The sequence below is a fragment of the Neopsephotus bourkii genome, unplaced genomic scaffold (genome assembly GCF_033783945.1).
Source record: "Neopsephotus bourkii isolate Nb327-2 ecotype Australia unplaced genomic scaffold, CSIRO-AGI_Nbou_v1 NB_140, whole genome shotgun sequence".
Lineage (NCBI taxonomy): Eukaryota > Metazoa > Chordata > Aves > Psittaciformes > Psittacidae > Neopsephotus > Neopsephotus bourkii.
The window spans coordinates 1,112,773-1,133,019 of record NW_026900657.1 but is presented as its reverse complement, the minus strand read 5'-3'; the positions used below and the strand labels follow the sequence as shown (position 1 = coordinate 1,133,019).

At 45.1% G+C, this 20,247-nt stretch overlaps 1 protein-coding gene and 1 long non-coding RNA gene across 4 annotated transcripts in view; one reads left to right on the top strand and one right to left on the bottom strand.

The window, feature by feature from the left end:
* USP32 (ubiquitin specific peptidase 32) overlaps positions 1-2,844 on the bottom strand; it is a 78,478-nt gene extending 75,634 nt beyond the window's left edge. For 2 of the 3 annotated variants that reach the window (XM_061368699.1, XM_061368734.1), the window contains exon 1: positions 2,675-2,844. In XM_061368699.1, the coding sequence (XP_061224683.1) occupies positions 2,675-2,732 (58 nt within the window). In that variant the 5' untranslated portion in view covers positions 2,733-2,844. The remainder of the gene's footprint in view (positions 1-2,674) is intronic. The other variant, XM_061368707.1, reaches the window with a different exon arrangement.
* Positions 2,845-3,711: 867 nt separating this feature from the next.
* Positions 3,712-14,041, top strand: LOC133220506 (uncharacterized). Its single transcript, XR_009727750.1, has 4 exons — positions 3,712-3,930; positions 9,183-9,252; positions 9,639-10,909; positions 13,440-14,041. It is a non-coding gene; the product is annotated as an uncharacterized LOC133220506 (long non-coding RNA).
* Positions 14,042-20,247: the final 6,206 nt, after the last annotated feature.

Here is a 20,247-nt window from a genome sequence, read left to right as displayed (position 1 = left end):
TCATACCCATGCACACTGCCACGTCATCCCCAGTGCAGTCAGCTGTCTGTGCCAACAAGGAGCAAAAAAATATATGTAACTGCACTACTATCTCATGCTCAAGGGTGAAAAAGGCCATTAACACAAGACTGCTCTCATGTTTTCATCTCCTTGAACAGAAGTTATATTTTAGCTATGGTTATTTATATTGTGAGCATTTAACCACAAAAACCCTCCTCACCTTCACAACCTTTGGTTACTCCCAAAATGGAATTGCAATAAATCAAACAGCAGCCATTCACAGCTTAAAAGTCAGCCTTGTTTTCTGAAGCTTACAGAACTAGCAGCACTTATACTGCATTCTTCCAGGCATTCCGAACAACTGAATTTAAAATCAGCAAAACTCAAAAATATGACCACAACACTCTGAATGCGCACAACTCTACAGGTCCAGTTAATCACTACTGATTACATGTGAGGAATTCAGTCGAAGAATTTGTACAACATGACCTCACATAAAGCTTTCTGAGCATTTAACGGCCAGGACACAACGTTACAGAAGGGGGATCTAACTGGACAGAAGGATATTTAGCTTTCTTTTGTTAATCATAGAATCATAGAATAGTTAAGGTTGGAAACGACCTTAACATCATCAAGTTCCAACCCCCCTGCCATGGGCAGGGACACCTCGCTCTAAACCATATCACCCAAGGCCTCATCCAACCTGGCCTTGAAAAATGTTTATGTTTATCCACCAAGGCTGTTTGTGTCCACTCTAACACCACAAGTACCAGCATGGTTCTGTGCAAGTAAGAATGGCCTAACAAATAATGTTTAGATAACTAGCCCATTTTATACATACAGTGATTCACTGGATAAGTAAACAACATAGTTATTTAGCAAAACATCAATTTATATTAGAGAGCCTAAAACAACCTTTCTGTTCTCCTACAGAAAAACAGTATTAAATGCCTCATACGGATAGAATAACATCAAAGAAAAATATTCCATTCACTGTGGAATAATTTTAAGCAACTTTTTAAAAATCAACCTTATAACTTTAAAAAAAAACCCACAGCATTATTTTCATGTCAAGTAAACTTTTCATAATGAAACATCCAGATGGAGGCAGAATGAGAGTTTAAATCTAACTATAAAATTCAAAACATTTGATTTTTCTTATTTATGACCTTTGCAGTATACATCTTGACCAAATGAAGGTATTTTTTCACCACAGACCTTATTTCAAACACTTCTTGTTAACTTCAACTTCATACCTCTACCAAGCTACATTTATAGCTCCAGTTCCTCTAAAAAATACATACACCAGTGCTTTTAAAGACTTTCTATACTTTCACTAGAAGGGAAATTCTTCAAGGCTGTTAACATCTCCAAAGAAACGGAATTTGCATCTCACATTTGTTTTTCCTGCTCGACAGTACGTTACTCCATTTCCTATGGCATCCCTCAGAGAATTACTCCATTTCCAGGGCATCCCTCAGAGAATTCTCCATTAAAAAAAATAAAAGATTTAATTTAAAAAGATTTTAAATTCCATTTCACATTTGTTTGCTTCTCCTTCAATGAACACTCAGGATCTCCTTACACTTCCCTTATCAATCTCTGCATGCTTCTCAGATTTAAGTAGACATAAAAAGGGCAGCCATGTACTCGTTTGAGGTTCGCAAATGTTATCAATGCTTTAAATATCAAACAGGTGAACTGCTTTAACTGTACTACATCACACCAATGCACAATTGAGCAACAACTATTAAAATAAACCCCTATCCTCCCCGCGATCCCTTTACTGCTGAAAATTACTGCCCCTCTTTGTCCTTGGACTTGGATATCCGTTCTAGGCAAGGTAGCTGATGGGGTTTAGCTTGCCTGTCGCCTTGGAGCCCTGCAGCTGCAGGCATTCCGCTTGTTTGTTTCCCCTTCACTAGTTCCTCTTTAAATTCTCCATGAGGCAGCTAGAAACGGACTAAACCGGCAACATACAAAATAAACCACTCAAGCTACATCCATCTTCCAGCCCTGAGATGCCGGATGCGTGCTCCCTATCGCGGGCAGCAGGAGGTAAACATGAGGTGCCGGCAGGTAAGGGAGAGCCGTGAGGTGACAGGAGCGCGGCGAGGAGCAGCGAGGCACGTCCCGGCACACCGGGATAGCAGGATTTCCCGACGCCGTTTTCCAGGGGAGCCGGGAGAGCCGGCAAGCGGCGGGCGACGGCAGGGCCGAGGGCTGCGAAGCGGCTGGAGGGTCTGAGGTACCAGCGCCCGCCGGGTGCCTCGGCCCGTCGCCTGCCTGCCTGCCTGCTTCCCTCCCTCCGTCCGCCCGTCCCTTCCCTCCCGGGCCGGCTGCGGGAAGGCACCGCCGAGCGCTGTCACGGCGTGTAGGCGGCCGGGAAGGGAAGATCCTGCCCGCGAGTGCTGCCTAGGCCCCACGGTTGAGGCAGGGGAGATAAATAAATAAATAAGGGGAGGGGAGGAAGGGGGCGGGGAAGGAGCCTGAGGCAGAGGAACGGCGCAAGTGCCTCCGCGCCGGGTCCGTCATGGTGGTGCCAGGAGCCACCTCACGCCGCCCGCTGACAGGGGCAGAGGGAGGCCGCCTCCCCGCCCCACCGCGGCTCGCTGCGCGCATCCCCCCCCGCGCGCGCACACACACACACACACACCCCACCACCCCCCCTTACCCCTCCGGAGAGCCTCGTCGTAGCTGAGGAAGCCGATGCGGGACTCCTTGGCGCCCATGGTGCCGCTCAGTCCATGGCCTCCCCGCCGGCCGCTCGGCGCCGCGGACCCGGGCTGCGCCGCTACCGACTCGGGAGCGCAGGGCGCGGGCGGGGGGGGGCGGGGCGGGCCGGCGAGAGGAGGTGGCCGCGCGCCCTCCCCGCCGCCACCGCCTCCTCCATGGCGGGTCACGTGAGGAGGAGTCTGCCTGCCTGCCCGCCCGCCCGCCGTGTCACGTGACGGGGGAGGGCTGTTATGGCTTCCCCTCCCTTGGCACCTCCTGACGGACACCGCGCGCGTCTCTCGCTCCCTCCCCTCCCGCCACAGGGCAGCGCCCGCGTCACGTGACGCGGCGGCGCCCGCCTCCCCCTAGCGGCCCGCCAAAGGTGGCGGCGGGCGGCAGCGGAGCGGGAGGGTCTGCGGGGACCCGGGGACTGGCCGTTGATCTCAACGGGGGTCTGTGGGCATCCCGGGGCCGCCATTTGGCCCAGTAACGGGCAGCGGGTGCGGAAGAGGCCGGCTGGGGCTGCGCAGCCGGGCTGGCATCTCGGGCCCTGTCTGAGGGCCGTGCCGCACACGGTACAGAGCGGGAGGGCCTGTGGGGAAGAGCGCTCCCCACTTCACGATTTGGCACTTGTGAAGCCGGCACCGCTTCCTAGGTGCGCGCAAACGCACCGGGGAAAGGGCCGGTCTGAGCAGAGCGAGGGTCGCGGGTCTCTGGCTGTGCTTCGGGCCTTAGCTTGTTCCGTACCTCACATGGGACCGCGGCTCACCTCGGGCAGTGCCCTAAGGAGAAGTACTGTTAAGCGCGGGGTAACAGCAGGGAGGTGACAGTAGGGAGTTCCTGTCCCACTAAAAATGGCTTTTCTGAAACAGAAACACGAACTGAACTGTAAAAGGATCAAAAATACCCCTGTCCTCTGCTGTTTTGAAGCATATTTGCTTTTAGTATTCAGTCCACATGCAGTGAGAGGGTTTCTCAACTGGCTTCGTTACATTAAGCCTGGTGACATACCCTGGGTCACTCCCGAGCAGAAAATAAGGAGTTTGAAAGAAAACACTGATTCCTAAGGGCAGCTCGTTCCAAGGTTAGTTCCTGCACAGAAACAAAGCCTATGAAAATACCAGTTGCAAGTCATTCCCTAAGTTCTGGTTTCCGTGCTGAATGATCTTAGAGCTGGAGGAAGGTCAGGCCCAAGTTACTTTCTCACTGATGTAAGTTTGCACATAGGTATTTTTATAGCAAACATTCCAAACAAATTTCATCGCTGATATGCAAAGCCAGGAATGCGGCATACAGAGAGGCTTAGCTTGAAGGCCACATTTCTCCTCATGCAACACTACTCGACTGCAAAGATGCTACAAATGAATGAAGCTCCTAAAGTTTACATTGTTTGAAATGTTGGAAACATCCTTTACCCACCAGCCACTTGTTACATATTTATGTCTTAAAGAGAATTTAAGTTCCCTTATATCCTCTTACTCCTGTACTACCTTTGCTACCTTTGCATACCTCTTCTCCATGTAGTCCCTCCCCCAAGCAGCTTTCGATACAATGTAAACTCTTCAAAGTATTTGAATGAATTTAACAGAACTGGCAGTATCAGTCAAAAGCGTAAGTTGTCAGTATTAGAAACAGCTGGAGAAGTCAGTTTTATCTTGTGATTCAATTAAGTATTCCAACCCCTAATGATAGCATTGCTTGTGCCATGCTCCATTTGTGATAGATGCCTTTTTTTAAGTATTAATTTGCAGCTGAGGAGACATGGTTTAATCCCCAACTTCACTGTGGTGGTATTGATGTGCCACATTATGTCTAGTGGTAATCGTTTTGGCTCCTCTGAATTACAGAGATAACGATACATGGAGAGTCCTGTTCTGCTTGGGATAGGCTGCACTGGGATGCAGTCACACACCCAAACTGTCAGAGCAGTTACAGAAAGCAACTAGAGCAGGAAGCAAACACCATGGTGTTGTAAGACAGCTTCACACCAATTTCTTCTCGTTTTCACACTGATTTCTCCATGACTACTTATCCTTGCCTCACCTCCCTCAAGCCTCTTACTTTCAGTAAGTTATGTTATTAAAGAGCAACAGCAAAGTAGCAAGGCTCACTGTAAAACCGCCATAACACTCCCAGGCCTGTTTCATCCAGAGACAACAGGAGCAAAGGAACCTGCTGGGACAACAATTCCCATCCAGTGCTGTCACAGCCACTGCGGTTTAGCTGCTGTCATGCATCCATTCAATTCCGTATTGCAACATGGATGAATTACCAACACCCCTTTCTGTATATTTACAGAACCAATTCTACTTCTTTTCAGCTTAAAAAAAAAGATAACCCCTCAACAAATTAAGCTGTAATTGCCCCCCTCTGAAGTACATCATCCCACCAGTTCTTATCAGATTCCGTCTGTGCTGCTTTGACATCACTATTTCAAGACTTTTATTCCATTTTCACAAGGCCTCACCAGTGCTTCGTAAAACATTCCATTTTTATCGGTTTTGTCTTGACAGAACGTCTACTTGCAGCACACAGAACCGTTCACTGGAGATTATTAAGCAGAACAGGGGCTTTAAGGACAACTGGTTCACTTGCTGAATCATTAAAAAAATTAATGCCTAAAACTATAAGTGCAAGTCAGATCCTGCCACCAGCTTCAAGTATAGTCACAAATGGCTGACTTGGTATTTGATGCAAATGAGGAAGCAGAATTCTCTAGTGAAGAGCTCATCTAGAGGAAGGAAAATGGATTGGAATGATGGTTAATAATGATGGTTAACACTTCATATTTTAAAAACCACACTCTTCCCAAACTGGTTAAAAATATGTATTACATTCAAGTGTGCTGCTTTTCACAGCTAAGTTGTTTAGACTTACACTGCATTTTTGTGACATTTAAAAAAAACCAAACTAAAGTGACATCTCTCTTATGTCCCAGAGATACAAATGATGTCTAACAAGCAGTAGAATTTTGTTTGAAGAGTGCTTTAAAATAATTTACTTGGTCCATTGTATGTACCATGGCTTGCACCAAATTTAATAACACAGATATTCTAGATTGGAAAATCAGACTGGAGTCTTATGATGGCAATGTCTTTGTTCAGATTAAATTAAGCATGTTCTCAAAGGCATTGAAGCAGGAACCTAGAGATAAGACTTTATATGCTAACCGTGGATTAGATCTGGCAGTAAGTTTTTAATGAAGCCTTGTTGGGGAGCATAAGATAATAGATGTTGCTGCTATTTAAATGTTATGTCAAAGGTAAATCAAATTAAGATACAGTGAATTTAGACTTGTATTAGATGAATGGAGCTAGCGTCTTCTGGCAGAAGAGTGCTCTATATGCAAATCTAACTGGCCACGTGCCCTTTTGATTGCTGGTATTTACTTAATTAATCACTAATCACAAATTAATTCATAAGCACTTAGCAAATATCGTTAAGTGTCTTTGCATCCTTGTCAAGTATCTGGAGAAAAACAGACATTTACTGCTGCACAGAAGCTGCAGGAGGCTTGCAGCAATGTGGCAATCAAAAACAATTCTTCAGAAAGCAGTGTAAGTTCCTAGGATTTCCTGATTTAAAAGTCACTAAAAACAAAAGCCAAAAATGCAAGTTATGGGCCCTACTCTGTTATTTTTCTCTAAATCTCTGCCTCTCTTTCCCCAGTATCTGTATCCTGCCCCAGGATATCATTAATTTTTTAAGGATCAGTTGATTTTTGCAAACTACTTCAGAATATATAAATATATGATGCTATTCTATGTAAATGCTGCACTCTCTTCTCCAGAATAGTGGCAGTCTTTGTGCTGAGTATGATATTAAAAAAAACAAACCAAAACCCATGAGGCTACTCTTTAATATTAGTACTTACTTAAAACAAGATTAGGAAGTAGTGCTGAAGGGGTTTTCAGCACAAAGATGAAAAAGCATCCAGAGAGCTAAAACTAAAGCTGAAACTGCCGTGATGGCCCAAGAAACAATACAAAATAGCGCAAGGGAATGCGGAATCGGTAGAATAAGAGGAAAACTCATGTCAAAGGCCAAGGTCAAATAAGCTGAAGGGGTCTCAAATTTTGTGCTTCCACAGAACATGCCCATAACACTAAAGATTCTCTGACTCTCCATATCTCATGAGTATTTCCCTATAATTATTACTTAGTTGTAATATTTTTGTAAAGTAGCTTCATATTATTATTAGGGATTATTTACAAAAAGGAGAAATCTGCTAAAACATGCTTAGGAATTTATGTATCAGGAACCCAGTAAAGGAGTTCTGGGGGTTTATTATTCCAGCAAGTGAGCTTCTAGCCATCCAAATAAAACCTGTGACTACGTGAGCATGTAAAAACTCAAACAGTCATTTAGGGCTTAAATGTGTTACATGTCAAAGGTCAGCACTTCAGTCCACCCTCTATTTAAGAAACCCTTTTCTGTCCTGGGCTGCTCCAAGTAACTGGAGGCAGGGAAGGGAAGTCCACTCCAGGCATTTAAACTTGATCATTTTTTTTGTTCTCTTGGGTTTTTTAAGGCAAAATCCCAAACCTGAACAAAATAATGATGGTCCCACTCTGCAAGCATGTAGAGAACTTTTGTCTTCTGAAATGGTCACAGAGCAGAAACATAAGAGCAGAATTTATTATCACACGTAATGGATTCTGGCCAGACAAGTCCTACTCACTACACTAGGATTTGTTCTTTTAAGACACAGAAGTGCTTTTGAAATGTGTATCCCTGATCTCCAGCACAGACACAACTGAGAGAGCTATCTTCACCTCTCAGTCCAGGAGGCTTGGTACAGGACTGTAAGAACTGATTATCATCTGTAATTTGCATTTCTCCTCACCAGGGAGGATTTGAGACACACTGTGCCAGGCGCTGTACAAACATGAGGCAACTTCACTCCTCCTTGCTGCCCAGACAGTGCTGAATGGAGCACAGCAGAGCACACCTCCAAACATTTGAAAAAAGCAGAAGGTGGGAGATTGAAGGTGCAGTTCAGGGTATTTGGTCACTGCAGGCCTGCAGTGTTCATAGCAAAATGGTTTCGTATCTTTCTAATTATAGTGAGCTGATGAATGAGAAAAATACCTCGAATCATTCTCTGCCAGTCTAATTCAGGTGTTATTAGAGGGAGAGGGGAAGATACAAAAGGTTTCCTCAAAGAACAACAGAACTATGCTATTGTTAGCATGAACTTTGTAGCAAAACACTGCAGGGGAAAAGGCTATGGCTGTTATGGTTAAAGATTTAAAACAAAACCCAAAACAAAACAGATGTAATACATACAGAATTCAGTTACAAATAAGCCCATTTGTAACTACCAGAAGCAGATAAGAAACTGGAGTCTTAATGCTATCTTAACAGTAAAACTTTCTTAGGAACCCCACCCTATTTTTAGGCATTTTTGTGGTGGTTTGTTTTTTTTTTTAGCCACAGTTATTCAAAAGGGATTTCTGCAAACCCAGTTATCATCCCACCCATTCAAGGGACATGTTAGCGAATGCAGTGCTCACCAGGGCTGTGGTGTGGTGTCGCCAGGGCACTCTCAGAGTGAGATGGTTTGGACTTTTCACCCTTATTTTCAGTCTGAGGGCACTTCTCTTTTCACACCTGCCCTACAGATCCCCACTTCCCAGCACTCTCATGACTGGTTCAAGCAGGCGCCCTTCCCCAGCCGCACTGACACCCTAACAGCCACGCTGTATACCCCTGGCTGGCTGTCAGCCCCTGCCACTTCCCAGCAGCATTAGATGACGCTTCATACCTCCCTCCCTCCTGATGAGTCAATACCATGTAAGCAGGGTGGGGAAGCAGGAGGGAGCAGTATGTCCCTCCCCCTGCCCCAAAGGGCTGAACTCTAGTGGCAGTACAGCTTGGAGGTGACAACTACTGGCACGCAGGCAGCAGTGACAGGAGACCTGCGATGCACACCCACGTCTGGCAAACACCATACCTGTATATCAGGTTGTGGCAGATACGGGAAGAGAGGTTTGGACAGGAGTGCCCAGTCCTATGGACTGAGACAGACAGCAGGTAGAAGCATCCCACAGGTTCTGAGCTGTGGACTACCTCTGTTTAATTTTACCAACCCTTTAGATGACAGTGAATTAATATTTTTGCTGAGCGGATGGTTTTCTTCAGGGAGTTTATGACAGGTTTAAAGCCACTCAGAATCGCTGCTCAAATTACTACTCAATACATGATTTCAGCTTATGTTATTAATAGTGTTATCTACACAACCAAGGAAAATGAGGCACGTCACACGCATTCTTAGCTATTTTAAGATTTGTGGGTAAGCAGTCCTCCACTTCTACTGCAGTTGCCTTTGAAACCCACAGAAGAAAACACCATAAGGCACCCTCCACTCTTGATGTTCTCTTAAGTAAAGCTTCCCTGTGTGTGGAAGTGTGACATAATCACACTTGAGGCCCACAGAGAACAGCAAAAACACCCTTTTTTTTTAGCCTGGCAGACTTTGCTGGTGTTCTTCCAACCAAGAAGTAACAAGGTGCCACAGCTAATGGAAGTCACAAGGTGAGTGGAATGCATTAGAAATCTTTATAAATATCACATCCTTCCTGATTTCCTAACGACCTGTTTGATTATGCCATATAGAGGGAAAAGTGTGACAGAATCAGTCTGCTGGAGTGAACACTGGAGGAAGAGAGCAGCTTTTGCAAGGCTGTTGTTAACATTGGAAAAGAGAATCTGTGACAAAATAAAAAGGCAGACCTCAATCCAGAAGCATGTCAGTCAGAAAGTGAGACATGCTATGATTTATCAACGTAACACAAATTGATGGGAGCGTAGATCTCCCACCTCAAAGTGTTGTATCTGTGCAGATTAAGAGTAGCATCTGTCATCAGGAAACAATGGGAAAGAATAATGTTTGATAAAAGCTATTCCGTACTCTCTTGTAGGCAGAAAACCACTGTGTCATTGGAATGGAAGGAAAGATGCCTCTGCAGTTCCATCCTCAGCAGCAAAAAATACAAGTGTTGTGACAAGAGGAAGTGCGAATAATTAAATAACAAAAGATCAAATGAAATGAGTGACTAATGTTTACCCCGTTTCAGAAGGTCCAAATCACATTGTAGAAAAAGGATGCTTGCATCACCCCCAGAGCACAGCAGCAAACTGGGGCCACAGCAGGCAGTGGCTTACCACTGTGGCACAACAGGGCAGCTTTTCCTTTCAAAGAAAGGGCTTCTTTCTTCTCAGCTCAACAGCTGCTGCACACAGGGTCTCCAACATCTCAGCAGTTTGATTGTTGTACATAGAAACAGCAATACCAAAGCATAAGACATGTAACAACTTCATGAATGTTTCGCCAGCAGTTGATACAATGGAAAGCACATCTCAAAACAGCAGGGCAGCAGAGTAAAACAAAAACCATGGAGCCAGTAATGTCATGTCATTTGGCACATCCTTGCACTTCCCTTAATGCGGTTTCAGATTGTGGAAGGGAAGGCCAATGCATCTTATTTGCTAATTAAGGTTTCACATGATTCAAACACTGAACAAACAAGGGACATCCCCAGCTAGAGAGACCTGCCAGCCTACATGACCTTGCCAACAGACTGATGTCTCAGTTCAGTGCTTTCATGACACAGACAGTGAAAGAACTTTGGACAACTGCATAAATAAATGTGTATGCACATGCACACATTTTTATGCTGGTATGCACGCACTACCTCTGATCGTGATCCAAAAGTTACACCTCCCTGTTTGAGTTAAGGACACTCCAGACACCCTGCAGACACAGGCGTAACAAATAGAAGACATGAAAATAACAGACTTCTATTCTGTGGTGCCAAATGGCTAATGATAGTAATTAAGGATTTTAAAGTTCTTTACCAAGTGGTATTATCTAAGATAGCATCATGCCTGTAATCTGGCCAGAGCCAATGAAGAACTGCTGATCAAGCCACCAAGGCAACAAAAACAGTCCAGTGGCTTGCCATCTGCTCACAGCTCTGCATTACACCTCATCCCCCTCCATACAGCAGTGAGCCACAACAGGATGCAGATGACCAGACTGTTTAGCTGTCATTTCAGCTGAACACGCACTGTCTGTTGATGTGTTACAGTGGACTCTCAAAACCAAACATGACATATCACTGCTGGACAAATAGCTTCTTCAATGTCTTGCCTTGCCATTTTTGTGTGTTGATTGTACCCACACAGCAAGGTAGATCAGGGGTTGGTCAAAATTTTGCCTACTATATTAAGTATCTTCATGTGGTTTTATTATGTGGTTTTATTATGTAGAACACACTGCTAAATGATCCATGAAAGCCTTTGGCACTCACCCTCCCTTTGGTTAGAAGCCCAGCTACTCCTAGAAGAGCTTTTGGCCTAGCAGCTCATTTCAGCTACTCCACTAAAAATTAGGCCTGGAATATTGAGTAGATTCTTGAGCAGGTTCTTAGCAATAAAGGTAAAGTTCAGGGTAACTGGACATTCCCAAATCATTGCAGCTTGAAAAAGAAGATTGGTTCATTAAAGGAAGGGAGCAATCTGAGGTTCTTATCAAATACTTGGACACTTCAATGATGGACAAGAGTTTCTCCACTCATTTCTCTTTCTCTTACCACTTCCCCACTGTTTTTTCCACTTCCAGTTTCAATTTATCCCTCTATTTGTATCACACAGTTAACTAACAGCCTTCTAGTTGAGATTCTGATGGTTTTAGTGATGAGGTACCAGCTGTGCAGCCCTGCAAGCTGGTACATGTATGACCTTGAAATTTTCTGTGTAAGCCAATCAGAAAAATGACTTTAAACAATGTTTTCTATCTCCCAGAGAGCGTCTCTCAATTTTCAGCGTTAGCTATATATCACTTTATAGCATCCAAAGCATTGTGCAAACATTAGCCTGCTAATACCAACAAAAATCACTCTCCTCCCAGCCTAGTGACAATAACAGGGTAAGTAACAGTGCCTCCATTTAACTGAAGCCAGCCCAGGGAGTTTTTGGCTTGCTTCTCTGCGGGAATATTAAAATGGAATGAGAATGAAGATAGCTGTTAATTTAATGTCACAGCTAGGAAACTGAAGGTCTTCAGATCACACTTTCTCCTCAGCCTTTTAATTGCAAAATTATACTTCAGGATTTAACACAAGTTTCTCACCTCCCTATTTTCAAGCTACTAGGAAGCAAAACCAGACAAAAAAAAGTACATTTCCCCCCCCCCCTAATCTGCAGAGCCTGCACAATGCTTTACTTTCAAATAGGAGAAATCCGGCTAACTACCAGCATATTCTAACAGTCCTTGTGATTTCACAGGAAGCTGTGTCAAAGTAAACCAAATTATAGGTCAGAATGTGCCTATCTTTTTAGCATTATCATTAATTCCCCTTGTGACTTATGCCCTCACACACCCCACACCCCCCCATGTGTCTTACCAGGTTCTTTGAGCCTCTGGCTCCATAATTATTCCTCACACTAGGTTCAGCAACAAGACATTCACAGCATGTTCTTCTCACATTTTCTTTAAACATTAGGTATAATAGCAGCTAATAGAAGATTGAGATTTTGAGGCAAGAGACACTGGAATTTGGGTGGAATCAGACGACTAACAGAATTTTTGCTAAATAAAAAAATAGGAAGCGGGCTAGAAAAAAGATTCTTGAGAAGACTAATCCCTGCCTTTTTTTTTTCTGGATAAGCACTAATCCAGACCTTACAATACTCCCACTTCTAGATATGATGCTTAGTAAACCATTCCTAATTCCACATGAAATTTTCATTGAAATAGTGGGAATGTTCCCTAAATAAGTTAAATCATTGCTTCCTGTGAGCCTCTTCCAGATCCCACACTTTTTGCCTTTGCCATCATGAGCTCAGCCATGCTTTGACCAATGGTGTCCCAAGACCCCTTGCCTGGCACCCCAGGTGGTTTGGCCCCATCATTCTGTGTCACCATCCCACAGCCTCTTCCCCTGCAATTAAACTCCACCTTCTGAGTAAGAAATGTATGCCCTGCGTCTGCCTAGCACCTAGCACAACAGGATCTTATCAGCCAGAGCCCTGGCTGTGAATTATACAAGCCATAAATCAGCAAAAACAATTTGTTTTTGCAGGTTAATGTTATATAAGTTATGCCTGCCAGAAAGTACAAACAGCAAGAAAACACACCTCTTTGCATTCCAGCATGTTGTGGAAGATCATAAAAGCACTTAATATGTTATTTAAGCCAGTTAAGCTGGATAGCACAACTGCTGTAATTACCAACAATTCTCTAAATCCCCATATGCCAGACAAAGGATCACGTTTTGCATTTTCAGGCTGGTAGGAGGGCATCGGAACATTGCAGAAATGAAATGGCATGCACTGCTTTATTTTCTCCCTTGTGCCTTTCCCAGCAGAGCCTACCTTCCACTACAGCTACCCCACTGCACTGTCAATAGAAGAGACTGAAACCCATCACATAAAAAAAGCTGGACTTTTATTGGGTTATGATTTTAAGCACAAAAGGTGTTGAATGCTTTAAGAAAGAGAAATGAAGCTACTTCTGTTGATAGCTACATTCTGTAGGCTGGAGGGGAATTTCCTTTTTTTTTTTTTTTTCTTTTTTAATAAATAAAACCAAAATTAAAAACAAAACAAAAGAAAAAAGCCCCAAAATCTGACTTCCCCTGGAAAATCCGTGAACTGAAATAAATGTTAAGTGGGAATTTAGAAATACTCCTAAGCACTTGCATCCTTCTTGCACACAGGGTCAGGCACAGGGCAGCGTGATGCGAGGGACAGGTATGGGAGCAGGAGAGCAATAGGCAACACAAGGCAGAATGTGCACGAAAAGGGCATCAATGACAACAGAGGGAGGAGACCTGAATACTACCAGGAGCATGAACTTCATTACCCCTTGTAACCCTGGGACACATCACATGCCCAGAAGCCTCACCACGCTGCGTGCCAGCAGGCAGCCAGCCCAGCAGCACTGACTGCACTGAACCTGAGCCAGCCTGACACTCCTGTGCAAAGAACAAGATCACTGGGAAAGTCTTCTAAAGGAGCAGGGAAAGAAGATACAGATTTGAGAGCCTCTGCCATAAAGGGAGGCTTCGAAATGGACGGTACCATGACTCAGAGAGAAGAGACCTGATGCAGATGGTCTTGTGGCTCTGAGCTCCAATTGCTCCAGTCAGTTGTTATTTTCCATCCTCTCCATATGTGCAGATATGACACTGCAAAAGTTTTTCTCCATTGAGTTGTTCACAGAAAAGCCTCCAGACTGGGAACAAAAACCAAGACAGGAGAACCCCTTCTAAAGGCCTGACATTTTATTTCTCTATGGTAGAGAGAGGAAAATCCCTTTTTATTCCTCTCCAGCTTTTATTATTTTATTTCTCTCCATTGCAAAGAGAGGAAAGAATCTCATGGAAGAGCAGCTGTTTGCTGAGGAGGGCTCGCAGCATGCCCAGGGTAGAGCTGTGAACGTAGAGCACAGAACACACAGAAGGAGATCTGCAAGCTCCTTGCTTCACCTCCCCAGGAGAGCTGTGTGCAAGGGGGCTGTCACTTTGCTCTGTGACCAGGAGTTCATTTTCTTTATAACAGAATAAAGCATCACCAAGTTCTGCACAGCCTCCCTAAAGGCATCCTTTCCTTGATGGGCATTTCTCTCTTAGGTTGTCTCCTTCTCTCTCTGTTTCAGGCTGTTTTCTTCCATTTTGAGACTAGGAGAGTTCTTTCCCTAAGTCCCAGAGCAATTGGGTTTCCCACTTGGTTGTGCTAGGCTGTTGCTTTTCAAGCCCTCTCTTCCCTCCCAAGCAGTGCTTAGATCTCCCATCTCTCCCTTAGTTATTTATTTATGTATTTAGTTAGTTAGTTAGTTAGTTAGTTAGTTAGTTAGTTATTACTCCCTACCTCTAGTTTCTGGGCTCCTGTTTGGTTTATGCATTAGATGCGTCTCTACATACGTTGCTAATCCCATTGAAACCCCTGCCACATTCCCCAGGCAGAGCTGACCTTTTGGCACAGGGGTACCAGTCTCTTCATTCTCCAGGCTTCTCTAATTCATTGCCAAGATGGTGGGTAAATTTGTTAGGGAGGGGAAGCGAGCCAGGCAGGTACCAGGTAGGGCAGTTGATGATCCAACAGATTTAAGGAAAGTTAAACTATTTGCAATAAAGCGATACCCAACTTGTTATAGAATTGATTTTAGAAGGAGCACCAAAGGGACAGTCTTATTAACATCTCATTAACGATGTCCATTTCAATTTGTGTTAACACCTGAACACTTGCGAAGCAAAGCAAGAAGGAAAGCCTTTAACTATTCTGCTTCTCACAGGCTGCAACTGGCAAAGTACGGAGGAAGCTGATAATGATCTTTCAGTTCCTGAGGACTTCAAGCAGCTGAGAAAGGTTACATGACATTAGCAAACACCATTAATAAGCTGAAAACCTAAACACGTAGAAAACTGCTGAAGCATAAAATAACATAGTGTCGTGGTTTAACCCCAGCCAGACAGCTTGTGCACTCACTCACTCCCCCCCCCCCCCCCTTGCCCTCCCCCTACTCCTGGAGGGACGGAGAGGAGAATCAGAAAGAATGCAACTCCCATGGGTTGAGATAAGAACAGTTTAGTAACTAAGGTATAACGCAAATACTACTGCTGCCACCAGTAATAGTAATGATAAAGGAAATAACAAGGGAAGGGAATACAACACCTCATCACCAGGCAACCGATACCTCGCCCCCCCCAGCCTGACCAAGCACCGATCGATGCCTCCTCCAACCCTGCAGTCCCCTCTGCCCTTCCGGGTAACTCCCAGTTCCCCCGTGGGCATGACGTGCTGTGGTATGGAATACCTCTTTGGTCAGTTTGGGTCAGGTGTCCTGTCTCTGCTTCCTCCCGGCTTCCCCTCCTCCCTGGCAGAGCATGAGGCTCACAAAGTCCTTGGCCAAACCAAAACATCATTTTTATCAGCTCTGTTCCCAGCTGAAAGTCAAAGCACAGCACTGCACCAGCTACCAAGAAAGAGAAAAATGACTGCTACTGCTGAACCCAGGACACATAGGAACACCTGAAGATATGTCTACTGACAAGGAGGTATCCAGCACCAGATGTTAGTCACTGGTAGCTTTGGGCACTGTGGAAGATTTGGCTAGCTGTGTCTTCCAGTATGGGAATGCTTGGGACACACCTGATCGGATTTTGCAAGAAATGGATAAGAGATGCAGATGTATTTATGGCTTTCACACACACCTGGTTACAAATCATGTTTGGGTTTTGTAAAGAACCATTAATACAAACAAGTGGTGAGATGAGCAGCTCCCAACACTTAACTATAGCCTGTGGTATATTACAATGCCTCTAATAATGCCACGCAGAAACAATTAACTAAGCCCAAATTCTTCTTCAGGTCTCTTCCCCTAATACAAGATTTTCTTTATTCTGCTGTTGTGAGACCTCACCTGGAGTATTGTGTGCAGTTCTGGTGTCCTCAACATAAAAAGGACATGGAACTGTTGGAACAAGTCCAGAGGAGGCCATGAGGACGATCAGGGACTGGAGCACCGCCCATATGAAGACAGGCTGAGAAAGTTGGGGCTGTTCAGCCTGCAGAAGAGAAGGCTGCGTGGAGACCTCATAGCAGCCTTCCAGTATCTGAAGGGGGCCTATAGGGATGCTGGGGAGGAACTCTTCATGAGAGACTGTAGTGATAGGACAAGGGGTAACGGGTTCAAACTTAAACAGGGGAAGTTTAGATTGGATATAAGGGGGAAATTCTTTCCTGTTAGGGTGGTGAGGCACTGGAATGGGTTGCCCAGGGAGGTTGTGAATGCTCCATCCCTGGCAGTGTTCAAGTAGAGGTTGGACAAGGCCTTGGGTGATATGGGTTAGAGCGAGGTGTCCCTGCCCATGGCAAGGGGGTTGGAACTGGATGATCTTAAGATCCTTTCCAACCCTAACTATTCTATGATTCTGAACTTGAGCAGGGAGAAATCTCCATTTGGCTGTGAAAGTTTTCATCATCCTTAAGCACCAGGAAAGGAATTTCCACATCCAATTAGTGGAGCCTCCACCCCTGCAGCCTGAGCAGTTGTGCCCAGTATCATTAATCACTCTGTCAAATGAAGCGTTCACCACCTTCCTGGTAAGAACAGGTTACTGAAAAATATTCCTCATTACAATTCCATTCCTCATTACAATAGTCTTCTTTACTATTACATTGCAATACATCCGGCAATGATGTTTGATTTTGTGTTTAACTAAACCACGTGTACATGCAGTTGGTTTAAGTATAATGTAAAATACCTGTGTATTTATCTGTGTTTATCAGCTCTCCTTCCCTGTGGCCCACAGTAAATAAATATTGCGTCAGATGCCTGCATGTATTATATGCAACCTGACTCATCACATCACATGTGGTATTCATGCTAAATCTGCCTAAGCCAGCAAATAACAAACAGCAGCATGAACACAGCATCTTCACAACTGTGTCTTTTCCTGGCTACATGCCTACTCTTGCACTGGAAGAGCTGCTGTAATAGAGAAGTTTGTTAGTATTTGCAATTGCACAGCTCCTAGAATACTAAGACACTCAAATAATAGAAATTGATATTCACAAAAGAGCTGTCAGGGAAACAGTTTTCCCTAAGGTGCAGTGTTACAGTACAGTGTGTTTCATTGGCACTTAGGCTTCCTTTCCTTCAAGGGGAGAAATACAAGATACATAATCTGTTTGTACTCTTGGCTTTTCCCCATCCAGTCAGAACATTGTTTCAAAGGACTCTTGCCCTTAAGTAGGCAATATAATCCGACAGATTTACACTGATGTGGTCTGGGTTATGCCACTTCCGACACGATAAGCTTCAGAGGAAAAAGCAGTGTTGTCCTCTAGAGGGACAGGTGGAGGGGAAACACCCGCAGGCTTCAAGGACTCAAAGGCACATCTCATGCCTGGGCTCACAGCAGCTGACTTGTCCACCAGACAAATGATGAACAAAATGAACTCAAATCTGACTCAGTGCTACCCAGAAGAATTCAGGTTCAGACAGGGCAGGTTTGTAGCTGTTTGTTCAGAGGATAGCTTTGAACATTATTGTGCAGTTCAACTGTGAAATAAAGGCATTTTGCAACCTCAGCAGTCTAGTCTTCTGCTCTGCCACTACACCAAGTAATCTGGAGAGGACTACTAAGATCAGTGCTCCACTGTGAGCCAGGTTAATGGACAACTCCTAAAGACAGTGAGATCCTCAGATGTAGACTGGACAGGAAACTCCAACTCCACCTTCTGTTTGTACATTTATGGCTTTGGCTGAGCTCTGAGTGGAGCATACACTGAAAGGTAGAAGAACAAAGCCTGGGATTTTCAAGGGGAACTCAAGGTCTTCTTTGTCCTCTGAAACAGTGAAGTGTACACATGATAAGCCAAGAGAGCCACTCCATGCAGCAGTCACATGCTATGTGGAAGCTGTGATCTCACAAGGACACAGATATGGCCATGCAAATACGGGTTATGCCTATGCTAACAACTGATGTACGTCCCTAGAGCTCCTAAAGGGCTTTTAATCTAGATGCTAATGTGTGTGAAAGCTTGTGCTGAAGAAGCTTCATTTCTCTTGTGCTCCTGTTAGCCTGAAACATGCTACCCTTCATACCCTGTCTTGAGGGGTGAAAACATAAGCTGGCAACTTCTTTGTTAAAACTTTAGAGGTATAAAGGAGGGGAGCTGCCTGCCATGCTCTGGACAGATGTCATGACTGCAGGCAGCAAACACGAAAAGAGGGTGGTTGGTAACAAGTGTTGAGAAGCCAGCTGCATTCTCAACATCCCTTTTAACCAAACCATCTCCAACACAGTCCTCCCAACAATCAGGCTGAAGCAGCCTGTGCTGTCAGCACTGCTTTGTTCTGCACAGCTTATGTTAAGTAATACATAACATACTGTAAAATCCTAGTGTAGGTTAAACAAGTTGTAACATACCTCAGATGGTCAAAGCAAACCTAACTGCAAAGCATTAGAAGTTAATTGTCTCTGTATCAGCTCAGCGCCTGCCTCTGGAAGGCTCCTGTGTCAGAGAGCTGACAGCAAAACTTCAGCTGTGGGGGGAGGAAGTAAAACAGACACAGGAGGGAAAATGCTGCAGACATCTTAAGATGAGGGCTTGTCGTAATAGATTTTTGTCATTCAATCATGGGGAAAGGTCAAACTTATCTAAAGTAGCCTGAAAACAAGAACCTGTCTCTGTTTCAAGGCCCATCAATAGGCGCTTTCCCAAGGCTACTGCCTGCACCAGGCGTTTGGCTCAGGAGGTGCTCAGCATCTCTGGCTGCACAGAGAAATGCTTGACCAAAAAGCATCCAAACTTCTGCCAGGAGCAGTGCTGGTCCCTCCACACAGCCATGCCTGGGGGGGGGCTCAGAGAGAGGGGGCCTTTGTACAGCCCTTGAGATGACTCCCGGTGCCAGAAGCGACGTGGCACAGGAGTACAGCTGAATCACAGCTGCAGCACTTACAGTAATTGTCCAAGGGACAGAACAATGGCACTTGTCTGACTGGGCAGGGCACGATGGGAGCCCAGCACATTTTATTTTGTGAAAGCATTTTTCCTTGAAGTAAATTTCCAAATCAAAGTCCTTTTAACTCCAAAGCCTTTCCAGACTTCTTCCTGGCAAGTCCAATTTATTCTAAGGGGAGCTTTAAAAGAGATGTTACCCAGGAGAGCGAGATCTCCCTGCTGCTGGCTTTCACTGCCATCTGTGAAGAAAGTAACCCTGAATTTCCATTACAGTGTAATGAGAACTGAGGTCTCAACTCCCATCAGTGCCCTGAAAAACACCTAGGATGCAGGCTGAAGTCCCTTTTCCTGGTTACAGCTCTTCACCCCCTCAAATAGGACTGCCTCTGTGTTACAGAAATCATCCCCAGCCCCATGGAAGCCTGGCTTTCTCTTGGGGCTGGTGCTTCCCTGCAGCTCAGCAGATGCAGTAGAAGAGTTGGAGAAAGGCCTGCATTGAACTCGCGAGTGGCGCGAGCCATAAAGGAAAACTGAGTGCTCACACCAGGAGCTGCACCCTTTCTCACAGGCAGCTGGTGCAGCGCACACAGCCACCTGGGTGACTCAAAGAGCAGCACTTTGTGCCACGTTTAGAGGCCAAAACAACCTCCACTGATGCACAGTTACAGGTGCTGGGCACACAGCAGGGGCAAACCCAGCACCAACCAAGAGCCTCAGAGATGCCACCAAGCTCCCACAGATGCAAACAGAGAAAGCAAGGGATATTTCCCTCCCGTTGCCTACAGGAGCCGTTGACAGCATCGAATATCCTGACCGCTACCAGCAAGGGGAAAATCCAGGGGGTTCTGCCTGTTTTCTTAGGACCACACATGAATGGCAAAACTGGGGAGCAGGGGAGAGGTGACTCTGCCCCAGAGGGCCGTGGTGTTGTGGGGTGGGCGGGTCTCAGCAGTTCCTATTGTTGGTGGAACTTAGAACCGGTGTCCGGGTACCATGGTAACCCCAGCACATCTTGGTGCAAACACGGTTCTGTGGCAGTTCTCCTACGTGGCA